This window comes from Mya arenaria, chromosome 2, assembly GCF_026914265.1.
Source record: "Mya arenaria isolate MELC-2E11 chromosome 2, ASM2691426v1".
Classification (NCBI taxonomy): domain Eukaryota; kingdom Metazoa; phylum Mollusca; class Bivalvia; order Myida; family Myidae; genus Mya; species Mya arenaria.
The window spans coordinates 52647630-52673818 of record NC_069123.1 but is presented as its reverse complement, the minus strand read 5'-3'; the positions used below and the strand labels follow the sequence as shown (position 1 = coordinate 52673818).

At 36.8% G+C, this 26189-nt stretch overlaps 2 protein-coding genes across 6 annotated transcripts; one reads left to right on the top strand and one right to left on the bottom strand.

Annotated features, from left to right (window-relative positions):
- The first annotated feature begins 60 nt into the window (after positions 1–60).
- LOC128210733 (scaffold attachment factor B1-like) lies at positions 61–16860 on the top strand. 4 transcript variants are annotated; one of them, XM_052915101.1, is made up of 21 exons: positions 61–200; positions 1305–1425; positions 1703–1734; positions 1935–2117; positions 2281–2367; positions 2732–2777; positions 3259–3868; positions 4593–4624; positions 4822–4907; positions 7227–7376; positions 7664–7769; positions 7936–8193; positions 8354–8530; positions 8712–8824; positions 9197–9360; positions 9594–9722; positions 12747–12860; positions 13127–13393; positions 13592–13860; positions 15538–15705; positions 16242–16860. In XM_052915101.1, exons 1-21 carry the CDS (start codon positions 81–83, stop codon positions 16556–16558), a joined length of 3549 nt encoding a protein of 1182 aa, XP_052771061.1. In that variant the 5' UTR covers positions 61–80; the 3' UTR covers positions 16559–16860. The 4 variants fall into 4 exon arrangements, with proteins under 4 accessions (XP_052771061.1, XP_052771055.1, XP_052771069.1 ...); XM_052915095.1 differs by having other exon boundaries at positions 2278–2367; positions 9200–9360; XM_052915109.1 differs by having other exon boundaries at positions 2278–2367; positions 13127–13384.
- A 4855-nt stretch (positions 16861–21715) lies between these two features.
- Positions 21716–26123, bottom strand: LOC128246731 (serine/arginine-rich splicing factor 2-like). Of its 2 annotated transcripts, XR_008263347.1 has the most exons (4): positions 25937–26123; positions 25448–25670; positions 24548–24846; positions 21716–24287 (listed from the first exon to the last, which is right to left on the bottom strand). XR_008263347.1 is itself a non-coding variant. In XM_052965117.1 (3 exons), exons 1-3 carry the CDS (start codon positions 26046–26048, stop codon positions 24621–24623), a joined length of 561 nt encoding a protein of 186 aa, XP_052821077.1. In that variant the 5' UTR covers positions 26049–26123; the 3' UTR covers positions 24326–24620. The 2 variants fall into 2 exon arrangements, 1 of the variants encoding a protein (XP_052821077.1); XM_052965117.1 differs by lacking the exon at positions 21716–24287 and having other exon boundaries at positions 24326–24846.
- Positions 26124–26189: the final 66 nt, after the last annotated feature.

Sequence of the window (26189 nt, the reverse complement as noted above, 5' to 3'; positions counted from 1 at the left end):
AGCATTTAATTGGTTAACGATATTTCACGGAAGTCAACTTTGTTAATTATACCACGCAGCTATCTCGCCCTGCAAAGAAAATGGCGACGGAGACGAAGAAACTCACAGATCTTAGAGTTGTAGATCTCAAAGCGCAATTAGAAAAACGGGACCTTGATAAAACGGGAGTAAAAGCGGTGCTGTTGGAGAGACTTCAAAAGGTCTAGTAGATTGAACCTAATTTCCCGTAAATTTGCTGAAAATCATCAAACATACGTTTACTCTTACGTCTTACTTTATCAGTGAAGTTCGTCTAAGCCAAAAGTTTTGTCTTCAAGTCTTCAAGCATTTGCTTTGTGCTTTATCATAATGCATCTTTCATTGGTGTTCTAAAACTCCCAGTTTTTGTTGCTTCTTCAAGACAATTTAGTTCTTCATAAACAAGGCTTAAAATGTTATTGTTTTGTGCTTAATACTGCTATTAGTGCTAAATTGGGCACGTTTCACCAGTCCGTCCACAATGGTGTGTGTTGGACTGTTGGTGCATTCTTGATGAATAACATATACAAGGTTTATAAGATCTGGAACATTAAATATGTGTGTGTGGTGTTGCTTGCTGGCGTTTCCCTCAGAACAGTCTGTACACTGATTTTTTCACATTCATATGAAATGAAGATTAGCAATCGTTTTTGTTAAACCTGAATTCTGCACAAAACACATTCAATCTGTGGCACTGTAGCTTGTAGAAACTTATTAATGCTTGATAGCACAGAAAAGGCAAGTTTTTTACTAAGAGGCAACAAACTGAAAATTTTGATGCATCTACAATGGATAATATAAATTCCTTGGACTTTTTAAAGTATTCTTTCTTTAACCTTCTTTTGGTAGCACTTCCTATTGGTAATTAATATAACCAAAAAAATCTTTAACGTAAATTATCTTTGAAAAATATCAAACACAACACGTCCCAATATATCTTGTATCTTTTATAGTAACTCAGTTTATGTATGCATGTCAATGTCTAGGAACTTTGAAGTAAAATTTTATTTTCATCTTCATAATTTGTCATTTAACGATCAAGTATATTGGGTTACATTGCAAATTAACCTTGTGTATTATAGCTTTTACAATTCTTCTATATTTCTCATTTAAGAGTTACTTGTTTGTACTTGTAGTATTTTGATTATTAACTGTTTGGTTATTCTTGGTACTAGAATATTATTGGTAGAGTTAAGCTCATTTTCGAATTGAAAAAGAAAAGTCGAAAAACAATATGGTATTGGCTTGTGGTGTGCAATGTATTTATTATCTCTATTCTGTTCTAGGCACTTGAAGAAGAAGGGTATGCTGATCCAACCACCATTGAAATGGAAGTAACCGACTCACCAGCAAAGAAAACTACCTCAACAGCAAGAAAAACTCCCATTAGAAATAAAACAGATGGAGGTATTAGCCTTTGAATGTAACTGTTCTTCTCTTACAGTAGTTGCATACAACTATATTTAAAGGAAACCTTTGGGATACTTGCATGTTCATAAACAAAAATTGGCGAGTAGGTAAGTTTGTTCTTCAGGCTATGTATGTGCTTGATAAATTTGCTTAATGATTTTTGTAACTAACATCAAACAAATTAAACTACCAATAGAACTGGTCCATCTAAGCAATATTTTGATATTTGTTCAGAGATTGGATGCAATGTAACCATGTGTGTTGGACTTTTCAGATGACAGTCAAGAGAAGGATGATGATGAAAAGGTGAGCAGGCATCCTTGTAAAAAACAAATGTCTTGCACTCATGTATGCAATTATTTTATTAAAAACAAAAAAAATAAAAATAGTTTTGGCATCACTCATTGTGTTTATAGTTCTATACATGATAATGATAAATATTAAGGTATATCCATACAAATTTGTTTCTAACATGTTTAATTATTGATATTTTTCCAAATTTCCAGGGTGATGATGAGGCAGAGGAGAGTGCTGTTGATGAGGAAGAGACCCCAACTGGTGAAGGAGTACCAGCAGTGAAAGAAACAGCCAAGGAGAACTCTGCCCCAGCAGGTGAGGGTGAGGAACCCATGGAGACTGATGAAGGAAAACAGGAACCAGCCACAGAGGATGCTGCAGACAACCCTCAGGTAAACACATGCATTGTCTCACTCAAACATGTGTGCTTTGATGCACTAGGAAGTACAACATTATTTTGTATTATTGTTTTATAAATTGTTTTAAGTTTTTAATGATAAAAAAAATGTTGGAAGGTTTTCACCACAAACAACATTTACATCCATTTTGTAGCAGAATCATCTAGAAGACACGGCCACTGAGAAGAAAACTGAGGAGACATCAAAGCCCCCTGAGGCGGAGGAGAAAAAGGAAGAGCCAATGGTAGGACTACATAAATTACTCTAACATTTAGTCAATGGAATTGTAATATCTTTGAACAAACTCTACTTCAGTCATCATGAATACCGGTATATCCTATGAATATGTAGAGAAAGGCAAAACTTTCATGATTGGTCAGTTAGCATCCATTATGTATTACTAGACTCTGCTTTTTTGGTAGCAATGCAGTTATGGTTAAACAAAAGATACAATGTTTGACTACTTAATGCAAATAAAACTGTCTAAAAAGCTTCCTTCCTGGATACATGCATGTTTTGATTAATGTAGTCCTACTGCTACATGAAATCATAGAAACTCATGAGAAAAATAGATGTGATCTAACTCTTGAATGAAAATGTATTTCCAGGAGCAAGAGAAAAATGAGTCGACTGAGGAAGCAGATGCTAAGCCAGGTATGGTGGAAAGATTGTAGTAATAGTTCATTCTTTAATGATAGATTATGCAGACAGGACTTCAAAACAAATTTGATATCACCAACACCTTAAGGCACATTACTAATTTATTTTCATTAAATGTTTGGCCCATATTGCTCTGTGTTTCAATGAGAGACTATGGAAATCAACACATCATTCAGCAATAGACAACATCAACGGTGGTCTTCAAATGAGTGTGGCTAAGCGTAGGATAGGAAGAACAACCCTGTTTCCACTTCTGACTGGATCGGTCTTAGGAGAGTTCAGGCCTTAGAAGAGAATGCTGTATCCACAACTACTGGGATAGGGGCGATATACATCCTGTACCACAACATATAACTTTGTTGTTTGCAGATGTAGGTCATTGTGTTATGGGTAAGTATGCCCCCATCCATCGACTCGTCTTATTTGACAGATTGTTTTATCATGTTTTCAACAAGGATTTTTCTGCTTTCTGTAGCCCTTGAAGCATCTAGTGCAACCCCTTCTGCGACAAGTGATCCGACAAATAAATCAGAAACCAACTTGCCAGAGCAGTCTGACACAACAATGCCATCCAACACAACAGCTGAATCAATCAACAACAAAGCAGACACAGATATTAAGCCAGCTGAGCCAACTTCAGCAGACATTGCAGTGGTTGCTGAACCTACAGAAAAAGCAGATACTGAAAGTACACAAGTCAATCCAGAAGATATTAAAAAGGAGGCTGAAGAAAAACCTAGTGACACTGACAATGCCAAGAGTGAGTCTAGTGATAGTGCTGTGAAAGCAGTTGTGCCGGAAAAAGAGGCTACTCCAGCAGACAAAGCAATAAAAGATGAGAAGACTGATGGAGGGAAAACTGACGGTGAGGGTGAATCTCTAGAAGTGCTTGTTGATGATACTCAGTACGACTTCGATGCAGACCTCAAAACTGAGGGAGGTGAAGGAAAATCAACTGAGGCTGGGTCTGAATCCAAACCTGGCGATTCCTCCGAGGGTGGTTCCGCTACCAAGCCTGATGACAAGTCGGCGAAAACTGGTGATACCGACAGTAAGGCTGATGAAAAGAAACCCGATGATAAGAGGTTGGTAGGGTTTGTATGAGTATTTTGTCATGTCATATATCTCTATGATCTTTATGATGCTGTAGCTATATCATTGGTTATCACACATTTGATAGTAGAGGCCCAACAAGCAAACAACCTATGATATAACTTAAGTGCAGAGTGGAAATGCAGCAGATGATAACTCAGATTCGAGCTGATGAATCCTGAGGTCAGTTGCTGACAAAAACAGAATGGGAGGAGTGATGACCATGTTTGGCGAGGATAATCTTGGTTATAAATCCCTTTATCTGGCAAATTTCTGATGTCATATTGAGCCACTCCAATGGATGAAGAAATACATGAAGCTCCTGGTTGAAGGCTGACCTTACGTCGTAACCATCACTCATCAGTTTAGAAAGCATCTCATTTTATTTGTTTATACTCTGTACTGAAAGAGTTATACAGCATATTCATTTGTTATTTTCCTTGAGATGTGAAGTTTGTGATTTGTTTTTGTTTGCAAACTTTTTGGGGGTTGCAGTTTCATGAATTTAGGCCTATAGTTATACATTGATGCATGCTTATTTTCTTGATCTTAATAAAAAAGATAAATTTTATCTTCACAGATGTATAGTCTAATGTTTTGTTAAATAATAATAAATTTGGTTAATGACTAAGAATTAAAACATTGCATGGCATTGTATGAATTTGGGCAAAATAATCAAACATTCATGAGGTCTTATATCTGTCTTATATATTTTAGTTCCAACAAAGACGCCAAGAAAGATGATCGAAGTAAGTTGTACAGTAAATATTTGACTTCTATATGATTAAGGAAATATATCAGAATAGAGGTTTTGTTCAAATTATATCTGGTAGATGCATGTAAATGCATTGTTATATATATTTTTTTATTATTATTGAACCATATATAGCTAATACTGTAAATATGTTTAATTCATCCATCATTCTGATTGTCGTGTGCATTTAAGGTGGCAGCAAGAATCTGTGGGTGAGCTCCCTCTCATCAACGACCCGTGCCACAGATCTCAAGGCACTCTTCAGCAAATATGGAAAGGTGAGGCTTTCATTTGCTCTTAATATGATCATCAACCTAAAGTTGAAAGTTTATTATGAAAACTGGCTATTTCCATGCAATTCAATATTTATTTAAATAAAACACAAATTAAAAATGGTTCAACTTTGGGCTATTCCATTTAAACAAATAAGCCCTGGGGGCAATGCACTTTTAAATTATACCACCCCCAGGCCTTCCAGCGTTCCTACTTTTTCCTACTTATCCTTCTTTTTCCTTCTTTTTTAACAGCTTCCTACTTTTTCTAAAAAACTCCTACTATTCCTACTTTTTTGAAAATAAAGTCCGCAAAAATATTAAAGTTTGATCATGGTGCTAGTTTTATTTGCAGAATTTAATGAACAAAAGATGTCAAACTGGCTGGTTTCTGTTGTTGAAAGGTGTGGCAACATGTTCCACTTTGACATGCATCATCTTTCATAATAAAGGCTGAGGGATGATGATCACACAGTTCAGCATCAGAAACTGTCCAAGCATCATTCACTAAAATATTCAATGTAGTATATAGAATGGTATGATTTTGCATTAAAAACATCTCCTCTAGGTAAGTTAATAACCATTAATTATTACATATTAAACCAAAAATATTCCTTCTTTTCCTACTTTTTTGTAAAAAATATTCCTACTATTTCCTTCTTTTCTGTCAGAAAACCTCCTACTTTTTATACGCCCATCTTACGATGGCCGTATTATGGGAACACCCATGGCGGGCGGGCGGCGGGCGGGCGGCTCCACAATGTTGTCCACTCTCTAACTTGAACATTTCTCATCCAATTTCCACCAAACTTCATGAAAGTGTTTGTTGTTTGTGAAATATCTCGGTCAAGTTCAATAACCAGCCAAATCGCTTAAGCACTCCAGAGTTATGGCCCCCTTGAATTTGTCAAAATTGTCCATTTTAGCTTTGTCCGCTCTCTAACTTGAACATTTCTCATCCAATTTCCACCAAACTTCATGAAAGTGTTTGTTGTTTGTGAAATATCTCGGTCAAGTTCAATAACCAGCCAAATCGCTTTAGGCACTCCAGAGTTATGGCCCCCTTGAATTTGTCAAAATTGTCCATTTTAGCTTTGTCTACTCTCAAACTTGAAAAGTTTTATCCGAATTTCACCAAACTTGCTACTATAAATGTTTGTTGGTATATATTCTTGGCAAAGTTCTATAACCAGCCAGGCTCTTCAGGATTATGGCCCTTGAATTGGACAAAATTTGCCATTTTTGCTTTGTCCAATGTCTAATTTGAACAGTTATCATCTGATCTTCACCAAACTTGCTGAAAATATTTGTTGGTAAAATAAATCGGTCAAGTATGATAATCAGCCAAATGCCCCGAAGCACTTCAGGATTACTGCCCTTGCCATTTAAGCTTTGTCTACTCTCTAACTTGAACAATTCTCATCTGACCTTCACCAAACTTGCTGAAAATGTTTGTAGCTATAAAATCTTTACCAAGAATGTTTGCCGGTATAAATGCTTTGCCAAGTACACACTGATTGTCTCTTGGGTACGATTAAGGATGAATCATCTCTTGGAGACGATTTTTACATGAATGTTGTTTTTCAAATCCCGAACACGTTGATCGTCTTTGGGCATGATTTGGGATTAATCGTCTATATCTATAGACACGATTTTCAGGAGCCTTTTCTGACTTTGACAGATTAAGGTACTGAATTTTGCATCACGGAATTTGGATACACAGTTTACAAGGAATACTTTTTGCTTCCACCTTATTTTGCCTATGAAAATTATAGACATTTTAGCACCTTTTGACTCGAAACCCTCGAATTAAAATATTTTTTTTCTACTGTTAATGCCATATTGTGCCAAATCATTTGTTTCTTGAAAAGCTTGCTTCTCAATGGGCCAATGTGACAGTAGGTTGTCTTAGAATCCAAGAAATTATTGATGGGCATATTTTGTGCGTGTCACTCTTGTTTCCTACTTTTTTTTTTAGTGGCTGCTGGAAGGCTTGCACCCCCTACAGAAGCAAATTTATCTGTTTGGTGTCCAAATTAGGGTTAAAAGACACCCACCCATATACTATGAAAATAATTGCCTCCCCCTCTAGGGTTATACGTTTTACTGGAATAGCCCCTTATTACCATATGTCCTAATGAAGAAATCCTTAAATTTTGTAGACAATTTGAATTTGTGTCATTTTAACCTATTCAAAATGGGGAATTAATTACACCATTTGGAAAAGTACTTTCTTTCTCTACACTATGTTAAACAGTCTTGTTTTATCAGACTTATGTTAAACCCTAATAGAATAATATATCTATATTTGAAATGATTCTGCAGGTTGTTGGAGCCAAGGTGGTAACCAATGCAAGGAAGCCTGGGTCGCGCTGTTATGGCTTCGTAACCATGTCATCAGCAGAGGAGGCTGCCAAGTGCATCCAACAGCTACACAGGACAGAGTTGCATGGGAAAATGATCTCTGTTGAGAAGGTAGGCATGTTCTGCCTGCTCAGTAAATGTAACTCACTGTCAACACAAAGAATTTCTTTGAGGTGACATCAAATAGTTGAAAGCCATTAAATCTGATGACAAAAGTGAATATTAGTTAGCAGATTTCATTCTCTTTATACAATTATGAAAATAAATAATCAAAAACTAATTTCAATTTGTCGTTCTATAGACTAGTGTAGCATCTTCTGGATTGCTGGCAAGTTGTTTTTAAGACTGGTTAAAGGTTCTTTCCTAGACTGTTTGTCAGCAGCTCATATGTGTTTCAGGCTAAAAGTGATCCTGGGTCAGCAGCTCCAAAGGGCCAGGCAGCCAAAAAACCCGAGTCGAGGAAACCAGAACAGAAGCCAGCAACGCCAACCAAGGCTGAAGATGGTTAGTAAAGACAATTGCTTTCAGTGTTTGGATGGTGGGACATCTCGGGCTTATAATTTCTCTAAAGGATTTTTTTTTTCAAATTCCAATGAAGAATAATTAACAAAAGTTTATATACATGTTGGAAGATTGCATTAAATATACAGTTTTCATGCTTGTATTTCAGAAGCCAAAGATGGTGAGAAAAAAGATGTGAAGGAGGACAAGGAAGGTGACAAGGATGTGAAGAAAGATGACCACAAGGACAGCCACACCCACCGCGGGCATAGCTCCTCTCACCGCCACCACTACGGCTACAGGGACCACCGTGGAGGAGGCCGCTACCCCAACCGCCGGGATGACCGCAGTGGGCCATACAACCGACGGACTCCACCCCACCACCGGCGGTCAGATACCAGCAGGGACAGGAAAACTTCAGAAAAAGGTAGGATTTAGAGGTGTCAGTAGTGCAAATTATTTGCAGTAGGAAAATGAAATAGTTCACTTAAATGTTTCAGTGAAATGATGAAATACATAAAGGTAAAAAATAAGAGTGATCATAGATGTAATTATGATGTATGGATCATACTTTGCCATGTTGACAGACAAGGACAAGGACAAACCTCGTACTGTGGTGATGGACAAAGACAAGGGTGAGCCTGTGATCAGTGTCACTGGGGACGGGGAGAAAACAGAGGAAAACCCCAAGGTGGAGGGAGAGGCTGGAGCCACCACTACTGATGGGGGAAAGGAGGGTGAGACATCTATTACCAAGGAAGGAGGTGAGACTCGTGAGGCTTGAAAATTCTTACAATTGACATAGCATAAGGTTTGTTTCGTGCAATGTGTAACAGGTGTGTCTAAGAGCTGTATGCGTTAACATATTTTCATGCATTAACTTAATATAATTGTTATTAGATAAAGATATCATGACAGTTGTTTTAAATGTGTTTCAATTTATAGAAGCTGCTAAAAAAGATGATGGAGGGGAAAAGACCGAAAAGAAGGAAGAAGATTCTCGTCGCTCTTCTTCTAGAGCTAGGAGAGATGACGTTCGTAGTATGGATAGGATCAAGGTACACAAAAAGACATGCCTTGGGTGTTTCATTTGATTGGTTGCAATAATGATTCTTATAGAAAAAAATAACTCTGTGATCTTTATTAGATAAAATTTGTTAAGGATTTCTATTTCCCGATATATATATATCTTGCGGCTGAATAGGAGCTGTATTTTTCAAATCCTGTCCTTTCACAAAATATTTTGTCGCATATAGCTTCGAAATTATTACAGTAATGCACATGAAACTTCATAGGTCAACATGGGCTGTTGTGCACCTCCTGTTTCTTTCACATTTCACTTATCGATATTTAACTATTCCTGTATCTTAGAGTATTCATAATGAATGTGATAGCTCTGCTACATAATTGTATTTACATTTTTCTGTTAGAAGGATAAGGAGCAGGAGAGATTACGTCGTATGGAAAATCGTATGAGAGAGGAGGAGCGCAGACACCGACGGGAAATGATCCAAGAACGCCGCAGACAGAGAGACATGGCACAGAAACAACGCCTTGAGGCCCTGAAACTCAACAGGGAAAGAGAAAAGCTCAGGTCAGGCTTCCTATATTGTATAGTTTTCCTTGTTAATGTTTGCTTCCTTGATGATCCTGTTTTTATCCTTGTTAATGTTTATGAATCTGTGTGGCAACATAAAAATGATTTGAAGGCATTGCTTTGGATGTAATGAATATCTTATAATATAACTTGATAAGATATAATTTGCTTGCCCCTTAATAAATGAACATACGCTTAATGTATATTAATGTACTTGTACTATCCTGCAGACGAGAGCGTGAGTTGTTGGAGAAGGAGAGGATGGAGGCTGCGCGGATGGAGAGGCTCCGATTGGAGCAGATTGAACGGGAACGACTGGAGAGGGAACGAGAGGAGAAACGTAGACTTGAACAACTCAGGTAGCTCAATTTTATCATGCAGACAAAACTGTCAATGTATCCAAAAGTATGCTTTGATTCAAAAGAATATAATTAAAATATCATATTTATAAGAATAACCAGTTTAAAGTGCAAAACATCTCGGGAAGATCACTAGCTGCATCTGTAAATTTCATTGCCAATGTTAACAATATATTTGCTGCAACACGCATTTTCAGGCCTTACATACATCATTCTTTCAAATGAATTAGTCAAAAGTGAAAAAAAGGAGGAAAAAAAATTGGTGTATTATGCATCATTGCATTGAAAGGTATATTATCGCATAATTTCCATTACAGTATATATATATCAATTTCATAATTTAAGTTTTCAAATTTCCAGTCAATTGTTGGGACGCATTTCAAAGCCACACTTTCACAGATTGACAGTTTTGACCTTTTTAGCTCGACAATTCGAAGAATAAGGAGAGCTATACTACTCACCCTGGCGTCGGCGTTGGCGTCACACCTTGGTTCAGGTTTTGCATGTAAGCACCTTTAAGTCATTATCTCAGTAAATACATCAGTTATTGCATTGAAACTTTGGATATGTATTCTTAACTATCTAACATACTAAATTAATGAAGTTAGATAACAATTATTTGAATATAATGCAAATAATAGGCCTTTATTATTCGACTTAGAAATTCTGGTTAAGGTTTTGCGTGTAAGCACACATAGGTTAATATCTCAGCAACTACTTGAGGTATTGCATTGATACTTGATACAATGGTACTCAACCATCCAACCTACTAAATAACCAAGTAAGATAACTCTAGTTTGCATTTAATGCAAATAATTGCCCTTTATTATTCGACTTAGAAATTCTGGTTAAGGTTTTGCGTGTAAGCACACATAGGTTAATATCTCAGCAACTACTTGAGGTATTGCATTGATACTTGATACAATGGTACTCAACCATCCAACCTACTAAATTAACCAAGTAAGATAACACTAGTTTGCATTTAATGCAAATAATTGCCCTTTATTATTCAACTTAGAAATTCTGGTTAAGGTTTTGCGTGTAAGCACACATAGGTTAATATCTCAGCAACTATTTGAGGTATTGCATTGAGACTTTATACAATGGTAGTCAACCATCCAACCTACTTAATTAACCGAGTTAGATAACTCTAGTTTGCATTTAATGCAAAATAATTGCCCTTTATTATTCTACTTAGAAATTCTGGTTAAGGTTTTGCATGTTACCACATTTAAGTCAATATCTCAGCAAATATATCATGTATTGCATTGAAACATTAGATATGTATTCCTAGATAACACTTTTTTTGAATATAATGCAAATAATGGGCCTTTATTATTTGACTTAGAAATTCTGGTTAAGTTTTTGCATGTAAGCACACATAGGTTAATATCTCAGCAATTACTTGATGGATTGCATTGAGACTTTATACAATGGTACTCAACCATCTACTTAAATAACCAAGTAAGATAACTCTAGTTTGCATTAAATTAAAATAATGGCCCCTTTTTTATTTGACATAGAAATTCTGGTTAAGGTTTTGCATGTAACCACTTTTAAGTCAATACCTCAGCGAATACATCATGTATTGCATTGAAAATTTACACACAGGCTCCCATCTATTTAACCTTATTTAATCAAGTAAGATAACTCTATCTTTTATAATATATAATTTTTGCCCCTATATTATGCACTTAGAAATTCTGGTTAAGGTCTTGCATGTTAGCACACATAGGATAATATCTCAGCAACTATTTGATGTATTGCATTGAGTATTTATACAATGGTATTCAACCACCCAACTTAATTGAATAACCAAGTTAGATAACTATTTTGCAAATAATGGCCCTTTATTATTAGACTTAGAAATCTCGTCAATATTTTGCATGGAACCACATTTATGTTAATATCTCAGCACACCATGTATTGCATTGAAATCTAATCTAACAGTGATCCATGCATGTTTCGCCAAAACTTTTCAATCCTTACATTGAAAAGCGGCGGAATAGTCGAGCGCGCTGTCTCTGTGACGGCTCTTGTTTAGTTTTATTCTCAGAATCAGCTGATTTTAGTATCGATGCTTTCAATTAAGTCATATAAGATTACTCACAATAAAACAGATCTCAATTATTTGGGAAATTCCTTTTTTTCTGAAAGTGTTTGTAACTCTTTTAGTCATAAAATATCAATTTTCATACCGAAATAACGAAAGCTGCAATCTTATCGTTTGTAAGCAATCTTGAATAACTAGTTTTCCAGACATTTGGGCCTAAAAAAAAAATACATTTGGTTCGGGTTACCCGACCCTACCTACGGAATAGGCGCCGACCCTACCGTTTTTATAGTCAGTTTTAAAAAAAAATTAAAAAAATTAAAAAAAAAAAAAATTTATTTTTTTTTTAATTGTTTTTCAATATGTAGTTTAAACCTTAAACGCTTATACAGAAGATAGCTTTAACACCATTCTCCAATGATGAAAATGATATTCTTATATAAAGCCTAATAAAAAAAAAAAAAAAAAAGCCTACGGTAGCTACCTATTTTTGAAAAGGATGTAACCCTAACCAAACAATTTTTTTTTTTAGGCCTTGGCAAAACTGGTGCATTAAAAGAACAAAATAAAAAGGTCATTCTGTGAGAGTGCACCTTTTTATTCAATTGCATTTGCATGGAAGGCTCTTTCAACGGGCTGGAAATGTCGCCATTTGGCTTCTAGTGTTTTAACTTTAAATTTTACCCAATTCATTCATTCATAATCTTCATATGGTGGTTTTTAAGAATATTGATCTGATATCGGTGAATATTAAAAATGACAGCTTAAGTTTTGTGCTTATTAATACACTATATATAGAATTTTATAAATAGTGCTCATGTTTATTGTTTCTCTAGTATAAATAAATCTGAATAAAATGTAAATCTGTGAGGTAAAAAAAATATTTTTTTAATAATACACCAATTGTGTCAACTTCCTGATAGCTTTAGGATTTTTTATATTTTTTTACTTATTAAATGTATACTGTTTAGAATACAAGAGGAACAACAGAGAAGAGCTACCAAGAGGGCATATGAGTCAAGAGACAGAGATATTTATTGGGACGCCAAGCGGCCTGCACTCAATGATAGAAGTTATGGCGATAGGTAAGCATACCCAGATATTCATATACAGTTCTTGAAATTAGCAAAAGCCCCCAAGCCTTGCACTGGTAAAATATATATTGAGATTGTTCAAATATTGGATTTAATAATACTGAATGACACCAATACCTTTTGTCAATGATACATCAATTTACTTGCATTAAAATGTTAAATATCAGTAAGCAGCCTTAACTATTTACTAACTTTCCAATTTCAAAATTACTGAGTTTTTAAAGAGTACATTCCTAATTGTTACGACTGACCTACAGGGCTGAGCGTGGAGGTAGGGATGCAGTGTCTGGCGGAGGACGCTTTGTTGAGAGAGTTGCTCAGTCTGAGAATGTGAATGACAGGCGAGTGGTGGACCGATATGACCGTGGGGATCGGGGCGGACGAGGCGGGATAGACCGAGATGCTGACCTTCCTGCCAGGGGAAGGGTGGATGACAGACGGGAAGTGAGGGATGTCGGGCGCAGGGATGATCGTTCTGCCGTCACCAGGGATGACAGGGGAGCAAGAGATCAAAGGTTTGACAGGTATTTTTAATTTAAGATGCATTTGAATACATTTGTTTACCTTGTACATTTGCAATTTTGCATCTGAATTAAATTTAGATGGTTGACTTGTCAAGTATTGCTAACTGTGCTATGTATTCTTGACGGAAGGATCAATCCTAATCAAAAAGAAATGCAAGCAGGACCTGATTTTTAAACCCATTTTGTATTTGCTTCTAGAAATCCTGCCCCACGTGGCCCAAGGTCACCTCCACCACCCCGTGAGCGCAGCCCAGAACCTCACAGACGTATTGACCATAATCGTGGAGATGTAGATGACCGCAGGGACATTGGTGGCTCTGGGTATAGAGGAGTGGGGGGTCGGGACCGTGTAGATGCCAGACAGCCAGATCGCAATGGTGGTCGTCAGAATATGGGAGTGCGGGACTCACGTGGGGACTATGGCAGAAATGACAGAGATCAGAATAACATCTCCAGAGATCACAGAGGTGAGCTTTCTTGTTTAAGGATTTTGGATAGTGAATGCAAAAACACAATATATGTTTATTTCTACTATAATTTTTCCACAACTGGCTGTCAATAATTTCTTATATTTTTTTCATTAACCCTATTTCAAGTCTACTCATTAACAATGGAACTTGGGCATGCTTAGAAAACAAAGTTTCATCTATTGGGGGTTAATATTTCTTTAAAATAAGTTAAATTTATGTTAATGAAAGACATGCATGTTTTGGACAACAATTATTTTGAGACTTTGCATTCTCCAGGTTCCATGATTAAACCTGTAAGTAGTTAGTAACCAGTGTTTGGGAAAGGGTCATCTACATGCATGAATTGGTGGGCTTTTAGCAGGATTTATTATGCCTCATAAAGTAATTGTACAAAGTTTTTACTTTGCGTTTTAGCCATGTTAATTTGCGTATAAATGGAGGGTGAACAAAAAAATGTGGAGTTACTGAGTAACCTTAAACAAAAATTGACGTTTTCTGATTGTTTCAGATCATTGTTTTTCATGGGGATATATCTATTGAGTGTTCTTTTTAAGAAAATGGAAGGAAAATGAGCAAAATGCACAAATTAATGGTATTTTGAGAAATAATAAGATGCTGAGATGGAGCACATGGCATAGCATTTTGCAATGGTGATGTTGCTAAAACATTTCTAGAATTCATTATTGTAGAACATCACTCCCCCGCACTTCAGGTCAACGCTCATGGTGTCAGGCATATGCTTCTAGTTTATGTTAACTATTTCAGAATACAAGCATATTAATAATAGCATAATCCATTGACCTGGACAAAACAATAACTAGGGTCAGGACTTAAACTTGGGTTGGTCAGGCAACTGTTGCCACAGTGTTAGTTTCATTTTGCCTCAAGTGAAAGTTTCATGTACATGGCTCGTATATAATTTTATTGACATTTGTAAAAGTTTTGTTAAAAGTAATGGATTTTTAGATGCATGGAGGTCGGCAAAAAATATGATCCAATCTAAAAAGTGGAATGTAAACAAATTAACATTATGTATACCGGTACCTCATACTAAAACAAATGGCATGGATTGTTTGCAAACTATTATTTAATACTGCTTGTGTTAAAATGCTGTTTTACTTGCATGCATTTATGTTCCAAGTTAAAACTGGTTTAAGTTCTCATTTTTTTGTTTACTTAGTATAAAGCCATTGTTAGCAAATGTCATTTAAGGAAAATAAGTTTTTGAAAAAAATACAATATCAATATATTATTTATGCACAATTTATATCATGAGTCATAAAAAGCATCTCCAGTTAAATTTAATGAAAGGATATGTCCTGTTTTCCGTTTAATATCATTAAAATGAAACATTTATGAGATTTTGAAGAATCCAACGGAAGCTAATAATGCTTATGGAGTTGTTTTCTTCAAGCTTGGCTGTTTTTTTATCCAATCTGTATTTGGTCATGACTGTATGAATACTGCACCTAGCTACAAACATGCATTGGTCTAGTCCATACGGCACATTATTGTTATATTTTTGCAGTATTGCACTTTGATGATTCATGTTCCTCTCTCTGTAATGGCCAACCTATTAGCATTGGTATTTTCTTGCTGTGCTCTTTGCTACTGAAACCATATCTATGCCAAACTTGTAGCTATCCCTTTACCAGTGGTACATTTGCATTATAGATGGGCGTAGCAACCAGACAGACCTTCGAGGGTCAGGGGCGTCAGGGGGCCAGCGTGGTGACTGGCAAGGACAGAGTCGGGGTGGTAGCCAGGGGCACCAGGACAGGGGTCGTGGAGCTGACACCACGGTCAAAGGCTTTAGGGGCCAGGCAGGAACTATAATGAAAAGTAAGTAACAGGTTAATGTTTCTTAAAGGTAATTTTTTGTATCTGTTTTGCCCCAGTTACCAAAATACAATGCTACGGGAAAATATTTAAGGCGTTTGTCTGGGTGAAAAAAAAACAACTGTTATTAACATGTTACAGAGCCACCCTGATTTCCACAGAGATTCTGAAGTTCAGGATTGAGAACCTTTAACTTAAAACTATTGTACATTTGTAAAGATTGTTTTTTGGATGGACAGTTGGATGAAAAACTGCACCTTGAAATTAATATAAAGGACTTTTAAAAAAGAGTTTAGGAACCTTTACCTTGCCTATCATATCAAATAAACACTTGGCATAAGCTGTTAGAACCACTTTCATTAAAATTGTTAAAAGATACACAAGCCATGTTAGTTACTTGTGACAAACAGGTTTCTGTTTAAGCATCATGACAATTCAATCAAGTTATTGTTATCTATCATGAGACTTGCCCAGATCATTTTTGTTTTTGTTTTGGTTGTCAACATGGACAAGTGCTACACTGTCAGATTATGTTATAGGTACAGGACCAGTGGGTGGATCTGCAAGCACATGGGGGGCAGCAGCACAAAGGACAGATGCTGCAACTCTGGCTAGACAGCCGGACCGTTGGGCAGGCAGCTCCATTGTACAGGCAGAGACCAGACCAATTGCATATCAGGCCATGGGGGCCCCGCCAATCATAGCCACCAATGTGCCCACTGGCATGTATGTAGCAACCTCAATGGCCCCTGGGGGAGCCCTCATGATGGCACCCACCCTGCAGGGTCAGGGACGGGCCACAGATCAGAGGTTTGACGCATACAAAGCCATGGGAGCTAACCTGAGACGATACTGAGAACATTATTGTACTTGGAAATTATTTTTATTTCAGAAAATGTCAAGATTCAGGATTTTGCAACCCATTCATACTTCTTCATTTTCATTATTTTTGTACATTAGTTTTTTCCCCCTCATTTGCTTTGTGAGCTATGTAAGAGCATGTGGATGCGATTTTCAAAACATCTCGTCAATCATGTTTTAAATCAAATTTGTTCATTCTTCTTTTTTAATGTGAAAATCGACTTGTGTTCAATCACAAGAAACTGTTCCCTTTTACATGCCTTTGTTGTTTCAAATAAAGTATAAAGAATGAAAGTACTTATGGGATTTGTGTTGTTGTCCGTAGGTCCTGAATCAAACTTGTATGTTATTAGGATTTGCTTCAAACTTAAACTGATGATAGATCACCATTTGCAGACAATTTTGTTTTGCATACATTTTGAATGGCATGATGGCCCATTTTTCTATTAATATTTATTGCACCCTTTGATTATGTTTTCTTGGGACAAAGGTCCTCGAATTGGTAGGGAAGTTAACCATGACCAGTTAACAACTGCTTTTGTTTAAGAGATCAACAGGTCATGGTCACATTGACCTTTGTACACAAAAACTGCATGATTAATAAAATGAACACTTTTATGGCCGTCAAACTAGGTTCAGAGGTTGTTCATGACTTGTTGATCTCTTGATTTTTAGATCAAAGTTTTTTTGGCCAATATTGCCCATATTTCAAACCAAAATATCCATTTTACTTATAAAATGTCGTCTGAAATCCTCACATATTCATCTGGAAACTTGAACTCTTCAACTCATTAAACTGGTCAAAAATAGATCTACTTACCTGAAACTAGGTAGGGATGTTGGTCATAATCTAAATAAACAGGACCGATTGGCTGTCGCTAGGGATCAAACGTGTTATTATATACCACATGAAGAGATGTTTTGTCTTGATAAATTATAACCTGCTAAACCGTAGGTTAAGGGAGAGGTATATCGTTTGGCATTGTCCATTTGTAAAAAAATTCTGCCCAGAACAATATCTTGGTATGGATTGGTCAGGTAATATTCAAACTTGCTATGAATGTTCTTGATGAAATCTCGACCTCATAAGTATGGGTACCAAGGGTCAAAAACTAGGTCACTGGGTTAAATTTAAAAAAAAAACATGAGAAATTTTATTTGGTCCAATATTCATCAAAAAAGAATGTTTTCCATGATGATGGTCTTGGGATTGTTTTGAATCTAGGTTACTTGGTGTCAAAAACTAGGTCACTACCGTAGGTCATATTTAATAAATATCTTGAGAACACTTCAAAGGTTATATTTTTATTGCCCCCCAAGGTGGTCATATTAAAATCGCACCGTCCGTCTGTCTGTGTGTCCGGCTCTGTAACTCGTGTCCGGGCTGCAACTTTCCCTTGTATGGACAGCTTTTAAAATAACTTGCCACATGTGTTCCACATACCAAGACAACGTGTCGCGTACGAGACCCGTGTCCCTACCTCTAAGGTCAAGGTCACACTCAGTGTTTATTCACAATGGAGTGCTGCATATAAGGACATAGAGTATAGATTGTCGTGTCCGGGCTGTAACTTTCCCTTGTATGGACAGATTTAAAATAACTTGCCACATGTGTTACACATACCAAGACAACGTGTCGCGTGCAAGACCCGTGTCCCTACCTCGAAGGTCAAGGTCACACTTAGGTGTTTATTTACAATGGAGTGCTGCATATAAAGACATCAAGTATAGGTTGTCGTGTCCGGGCTGCAACTTTCCCTTGTATGGACAGCTTTTAAAATAACTTGCCATATGTGTTCCACATACCAAGTTGCGTACGAGACCCTGTGTCCCTATCTCTAAGGTCAAGGTCACACTCAGTGTTATTCACAATGGAGTGCTGCATATAAGGACATAGAGTATAGGTTGTCGTGTCCGGGCTGTAACTTTCCCTTGTATGGACAGATGTTAAAATAACTTGCCACATGTGTTCCACATACCAAGACGACGTGTCGCGTGCAAGACCCGTGTCCCTACCTCTAAGGTCAAGGTCACACTTAGGTGTTTATTCACAATGGAGTGCTGCATATAAAGACATCAAGTATAAGTTGTCGTGTCCGGGCTGTAACTTTCCCTTGTATGGACAGATTTTAAAATAACTTGCAACATGTGTTCCACATACCAAGACAACGTGTCACGTGCAAGACCCGTGTCCCTACCTCAAAGGTCAAGGTCACACTTAGTGTTTATTCACAATGGAATGCTGCATATAAGGACACAGAGTATAGTTTGTCGTGTCCGTGCTGTAACTTTCTCTTGTATAGACAGGTTTAAAATAACTTGCCTCATGTGTTCGACATACCAAGACGACGTGTCGCATACAAGACCCATGTCCCTACCTCTAAGGTGAAAGTGTTTATTCACAAGGGAATGCTGAATATAAGGACATAACAGTGTAGGTTGTCAAGTATGGGTGGTGTTTTTTTATGTTCAGAGGCAATTAAAAATTACTTGCCATATGTATTTGACACGTAAAGGCAAGATCAACTTTTCATGTACTGACCTTGTTCATAGGTCAATGTCACATTCGGGGGCATTCGTCACATACTGTGACAACTCTTGTTTTCAATATGTCTGGGCAATCTTTATGAAAAATATAATCTGAATGTTTGCCTTAATGAAATCTTGGATTAGTTTGAAACTTGGTGATGTGGGGTTCAACAACTTGGTCACAAGATTTGATCTTGGAAAAACACTCAAGAGTCATATTTATAGTCAGATTCTTAGCCATTATATTATCCCCTGTTCAACTTAAGGTTTCAGGAGGGCGATATTGTTTTAATCTTGTGTCTATTTGCAACATTGTGCCAATGAGAGTGACTTTGTACAAGTAATAGCTTTCTTCACAATTGTAGTGGTTTTTCTTCTGGTACTCTGGTTTCCCCAACAACACAAGACCACACTCTCGTGCAATATTGTGCCAATGAGAGTGACTTAGTACAAATATCATAGCTTTATTCACAATCGTTGTCAAATATTATATATAATGTGTAAACGTTTAATTTGCATGTGTTTTTGTTTAATTTGATTGTGGGTTTAAAGTCAGGTAAGATCATGCTACAAGTCCACACACTCATATTTGTCTTGAATCTAGCAATGTGATGTTTATGGCAACTAGGAACAATAGTTTTTGTACATTTCAATGACGATATTGTCTTCTGTAAGTATGTCCATTCGTCCCTCAGTATATTCAGAACACAATCACTGACCCATAAATGGTTTATAGGTCCGTGACAAAATTGATCATTTTATAATTGATATAGATGATCAAATTAGTAGATCAAAGGTCAATCTGTTCTGGTGCCCTTCAATCAAAAATGGAGTCTGCAGGAACCAAGACGCTCTATTGTAGGCTAGGATAGAAACCCTAAATTGGGAAGGTGTATACGAGTGCAATTGTGGTGACCTGTGTTAGCCATAAAAAGGCTTCAAATAAATCGTTTTATAACTATACAGATGGCTTGGTCAAGAGTAAAGGATGCTCTGCTCATTTTGAGGTCAGGTCAGTCTTCGGACGTTTTATTTTAACAGTTTTTTTTCTTTTTTCAATCTCCTATGGCAATCATTATGCTCGATCGTCGTAGGCGATATTCTTGAGCAATGACAGAATCCTTATTAGTCTTTTACAGTAGATATTCAAGAGAGCTCAGTTCCATTCTTTAACAACCCAGATACAGGGACGTGATTGACCTGGCAACTGGAGGGCTGAAACCATTTAGGCCATGGGTTCTTGGGGGTACTTTTGGGGTCAAAATCACACAGCCGTATAAGAAAAACTGGCTTTTTAGAAGCTCTTTTGAAAGTTCTTCCGACTTCAAATTTAAAACAAACTGGAACATCAACACTTACAATCAAAAGCACTCTATAAACTTCTAAATTAAATCGGCTAAAAAAAATAATTTTTTTTTGGGGGGGGGGGGGGTCCCTGGGGCCATTAGATCTGCGGACAAATCACATCCCAGAGATAGTCCCATGCATAACTGGATTAGTGCCTATTTAGACATTTAACTTTATGATCGTATTATTTGAGGTATAGACCTGGGTCTATAGCGCGACACGCTTTCTTATCATGGTGAACCCTCATAGCAAACTTTTTTGAAAATCAGATACATGTATTTCATGGTCAAGATGGAGCCTGGAAAAGGATCATTTCAAACTTTGACCTCTGAACATATTGACCTTAATTTGAGGTACCGTACATATCTTGTGCACGCGACGCCATCTCATCATGGTGTACCTACATATGTAGGGCTAGTAATTTTATTAATTCCATCATGCATGGTCAGGATAAAGACAAGGATCATTTCTAAATATTACCTAAGCGTGACCTTAACATTTACCTTTGGGGTATAGAACTGGGCCTTGTGTACAACATTCCACCTCATGGCAAGTTTATTGAAAGTACATGGTCAAGATACAGCCAAACCATTCTCTTGTGCACAAGACACCGCCTCAGCACGGTGAACCTTCATGGCTAGTGTTTTTTCAAAACCTACAAGGCATGGCCGCATGGTCAGGATACAGCCAAAAAAAAGGATTATTTCAAGCTTTTACCCCTTACCTTGACCTTTGAGATAGACATGCCTCATCATGTTAGTTTATTTTTCAAATCATCTTTTTGTGAATGGTCAGAATGCAGCCCATTCAAGAACATTTTTTACTAGGGATGCAAACGAATGGCAAAATTGATATTCGAATAATCCGAAATTCTTTTGAACAAATATTCGATTACCAAAATCAATAGTTAAGAAATGTAGTCAACAACTATTATCATTCGCTAGTTATAGCCGAGGCCTTCATCATAGCCAGTACACGCATCGGACGCTGATTTTTCTCAAAATTAGCCTCTGAAGTTCCCCATTTACAGAAAATAAATCCCCCAAAAAAGCAAAATATTCTGGACAAACAAAAACCCTAATTAATTTCGATTCAACAGCTTTCATATTTGTGAACAAGGCCATGATCGTAAATTCCCAGTCGAATGTCGTGATGCACCAACGGATGGTCGTTTTGTAAACTATGGCTTCGTTCTGGGATTGATCTCTGCTTACAAAAAACTATGTAAAAACCAAACCTACTTGGGAATTATTTTAATAATAAAACGAAAAAACCCTGAATTTTGACTTATCTTTTGTACAACAATGTACTAAAACGCTACTCTATACAGAAACATTTAAAAGCACGAACTTGGAAAAATATAGAGCACAGAACCAGCACATGTCATTGGTATCATTATGGTGATTTGAACTATATTGCTCAGCTAATTTGCAACCATGACACCACATTGGTAGATGATACTGTATATCCTTTATTGACATGGTCATAACAATTTACTGAAAATAATTGAAACTTGTGTCACTTGTCTAATAGCCAGTTTTCGTAAAATTACAGGTACTGTTTATAGTCACCAACGATATGTCCCTTATTAACATGTGACACGTGTACGGTGTCATCACATTCACGCCTCTGGCATAAGGGATCAATCCTTGTAAAAACAAGACAAGCGAATACGTACGACAACACAGTTGTAGGTAAACAGTTTAATTTCTTATCAAACAAAAAACCGTATATTAGAAAACCGATTTTGACATTCGAATATCAAACGTTCATTCGAATATTCGTTTGCATCCCCAATTTTTACCTTTGACCTCAACCATGACGGAACAGACCCGTGTGCGCAACACGAATTTCATAGTGAAGCTTCATTGCAAGGTTATTTCGATAATGCATGGTTAAGATAGAGCCAGACAACAGACAACCTTGACAATTGACCTAGGTGTTGTGCGGTAAATGCCCCCTCATGATGAACCTTCACGGCAAGTTTTTATGAAAATTCGATGATGCATGGTCAAGATACAGTCTGGATAAATGGAAGGATGCACTTGCACAGAAATGACATTGGTAGGATTTTGTCTTGCTCATGGTAAGCAACTTATCAAGAGAATGAGTTATGGTTTTTATACACTGCACTTTAGCTCAATAAGCTATATCTGTAATCAAAGTTTAAAGTGAATAGAATGATAACAAAGCGCAAAAACTAAAGATTACTGCACCTAGTTATAATTCTTGTGTACTGAACACTGCACTTGTTCTCAATGAGATATATCTGTTTGTGAAGTTTTAAAGTCAATACCTCCAAGGAATAGTAATGCTGCGGATGAGATTTACCTAAAAAAAGCCTACAATTTCCCCTCTTTTGGCAAGAGATATGAAATCGATTGTCAAACACATATTGCCATCAATCACTTTCCAATAAATATCAATTCATGTCTATAATTTTCCAATATTCTTGCTAGTCAATGGAGAGTATAAGGGAACAACTGGTCACCAAGTTTTTGTTCTAAAATATGTGTCAAGTTGACATCACAATCAATTACTGCTTGAAGTTTCATTCAAAATTGTTTAGTTCAGATAACTTCAATCAGAAGTAGTTTTAGCTGCCGACTGCTGTCTCCTCTGCAATACATTAGAATTTCACAAATTGGATGTGTCGCCAGTTGTTACAACTATAATGCAATTCATGATTTATCAAGATTGACCTAGATATTACATACGCAGTTCAAAATCATGATTGGATAAACAAGAGTTGTATTTAAGCCTGTATAGACAGATAACCTTTAGTATGCAACGTCTTTTCATGACCTACCATACCTTCCTATTAACTTTGGAAATATTGATCTGTCAATACTTTTCATTTCAAGTTGCTGCAAAATAGGAGTTGATATCAACTGATCTCTGGGCTGAAGCATTCTTCTCTTATTAATTTAAAACAAATTTTCAGCTTGATCACCACAATCTTGATATTTGTCCCAAAAATCAACATGGTTCATCTGCTGGTAATTACCAACTTGCATACTAAGCCCGAGGTCTTTGTGCCTTAGCTTTTCCAGTTAATGAATGGTAACAGATTTCAGCTAGAGGTCATCAAAACCTGACCTCTGGCTTCAAAATTACAAACTTGCATACCAAGTCAGCAGATTCAAATTCAGATATTAAAGCAGAAAGATTGATTATTCCGTTTTCGAACATAGAATATGTTCCAGTCAACAGCCATCATTTATACACCTGTGCACTGAGAAATCAATTTTGACGAGGGATTGTACGGAAATATTTTTACATGTTTATGGTAGTGGCTTTATAATAGGTTTAGGAATTCCAAGTGTGTTACTTTAAGGAGATCCTTTTTTCCATTTAAATCTCCATAAATGCAGTTTTTTTCATGTTATTAAAAATTCAATCTTGTGGTTTTTATATGGTGAAAACTGATCAACCTAATGACTTCCTGTACCATTGAATGGCCAAATCAGTAAAATATTCAATTTGTTGGATAATCTAATGTCTGCTGAAGTTTTTGACAGTCAGTTATAATTCGTTTAACAACCCCCACCCCCTCCCTCAAAACTAACAACAGTCTTGTTTCAGACTTATCAGTAGCTTTTCATTTTTATGCCAGAGCTATTTATTCAGAACATTATTTCAGCAACACCAGACATCATTAATATGGCAGAATGAATCAGTTCAAACTGCCAATCTGTTCTGGATAACTATTCTCGGTGACACTGCTTATTGAGACTGCTCTGACAGGACAGCTATCGGACTGCTAGTCTGCCTTACTGCAACTACTGCATGGGCTGCTACTGCCAACCCGGCCCCAGCAGTTCTGCATATTTTACAGCCTACTGCTCCTGGCAGATTAGAAAGAATAGGTTAGATTAACAAGATGAATAAATGAATGAGTTTATTTTTTGATGATAGAAGACATGAGAATGGTTTATTGTATCAACAATATAAGACAGCATTGAAAAAAAAAAATCTACACACTGTTCAAAAGCATATTTACAAGACCAGATTTATTGGCATAACAAGAACTTGGATATATGAAACAATGTGTTAAGGCTTTATCTTCATAATGTCATTTTCTTGTTAGGCCTAACATGATAATAACCTTTTTTGTTAAAGCAGCAATTCATCAAAACGAGTTCTGTGTAAAGTCCAAGATGAAACCAATCCTTTCAGGCTCAATCTGCCTCCTGCACCTTGTCAGGACTCCTGCTCCTTGACCTGGACCTAGATCTGGACCTAGACCTGGATCGTGATGACCTCCTAGACCTGGACCTGCTCCTACTCTTGCTGCGACTCCTACTCTTGCTGCGACTTCTGGATTTACTGTAAGAACGACTACGACTTCTCGAGTACTTCCGCCGCCTTCTATCTCGTGAACGCGACCTCGACCTTGAGTGTGATCTACAAAAAAAGATACTCGTAAACTTTTGACAAATCAACGAAAGAAATAGTTGAACATTCACAATGAAATTTAACTGTTCCAACACAGGGGTTTCTCTTGATTTTTTTTACCCTTTATATATATTTAGTAAACAATGGATACAACACCGCTTCCGCATTCCTGACACAGGTTTGCAGAAATGTTTGAAAAGGAACCTCTTCCAAAGAAAAGACAAATGCAGTAAATCAGTAAAATAACGTAATATATTCACATTGCATGTGCTCTTTTGACCAAAGCTTTTCAGGCAGTTATTAGGTTTATATGAAATTTCTCAATTCAACTGGTGCGCTAAGAAATCAAAATGGCCTATGTTAAACTAAATAAAAACTGGATAGTGACTTTCATCAATGTTAATAGTGAATTTAATTTTATTACAGCATATAGTGGTTGGAGTTCAAACTTATATTCCTTCAATGAACTGGATGTTTGTACAAAACTACACACAACATGATTTTCCTAATGTTATTAACATTTGCTGAACATGTGTCTAATGCAGCCTAATTTAGAGAGAAACCGGTGATCCAACAATGATAATTTGAAAGTTTTAATTTTTAAACCCACCGTCTGCGACTGCCATATCTTCTTGATGATGATCGTCTGTGAGGATCTGTTGGTCTTCCATATCTAGCCATCTGCACTCGAAGTTCTCGTCCGTCCATCACTGTACCGTCCATGGCATCAAGCGCATCTTCAGCATCTCGTTTATCGAAATACCTGACAAAGGCAAAACCTCTGCTCTCCCTAGTAAATCGGTCTCTTGGAATGTAAACGTCTCCGACTTCACCTGAAAGCAAGTCTTTACATTATGAGAAAACGATTCCAAAGTGGAAAACACGGAATGAGGAAGCACGTTTTTTAGCACATGTCCAATGTAGCTACAGGTCATCAGAACTTAAAATGTTCTTCATATTATTATAAAATTACTACAAACGCAGGCTTCATGTCAGTCTTTACATTGCTACATTAAATCTACTGAGTTCAGTCGAATAACTCGAGTGGCAATCCAAACAAAATGGCGGCAACGACATAAATTCTCGATCAGTAAAATACCGTATTTTTGAAAGGCTCGTCGAAGATCTTCTGGTGTTGTCCTGTATGTTAAATTATCAACCTTCAAGGATACCATACTATCCGTATCTGGAGGGGGGCGGCCGTAACTCATCTTGAAATTTTAAGGATACGGTCTTTGTGTGTGCGCTACGCCACGCCGTCGTTTGCTTGCGCTACTGACGGGTTTACGTAAATTTTATTATAAAAAATGGTGTTTACAAAAGATATGGAAACCAGTCAATTACACGTGATC

Bases quoted from the DNA above. Each gene is read 5' to 3' on its own strand.
- LOC128210733 (XM_052915088.1), top strand. From the start codon at position 81: ATGGCGACGGAGACGAAGAAACTCACAGATCTTAGAGTTGTAGATCTC. The intron at 201-1,304 runs GTCTAGTAGATT...ATTCTGTTCTAG, and splicing joins TGTTGGAGAGACTTCAAAAG to GCACTTGAAGAAGAAGGGTA. The intron at 8,825-9,196 runs GTACACAAAAAG...TTTTTCTGTTAG, and splicing joins GTAGTATGGATAGGATCAAG to AAGGATAAGGAGCAGGAGAG.
- LOC128246731 (XM_052965117.1), bottom strand. From the start codon at position 26,048: ATGAGTTACGGCCGCCCCCCTCCAGATACGGATAGTATGGTATCCTTG. The intron at 25,671-25,936 runs GTATTTTACTGA...ACTTGCTTTCAG, and splicing joins ACGAGCCTTTCAAAAATACG to GTGAAGTCGGAGACGTTTAC. The intron at 24,847-25,447 runs GTGGGTTTAAAA...CTTTTTTTGTAG, and splicing joins AGATATGGCAGTCGCAGACG to ATCACACTCAAGGTCGAGGT.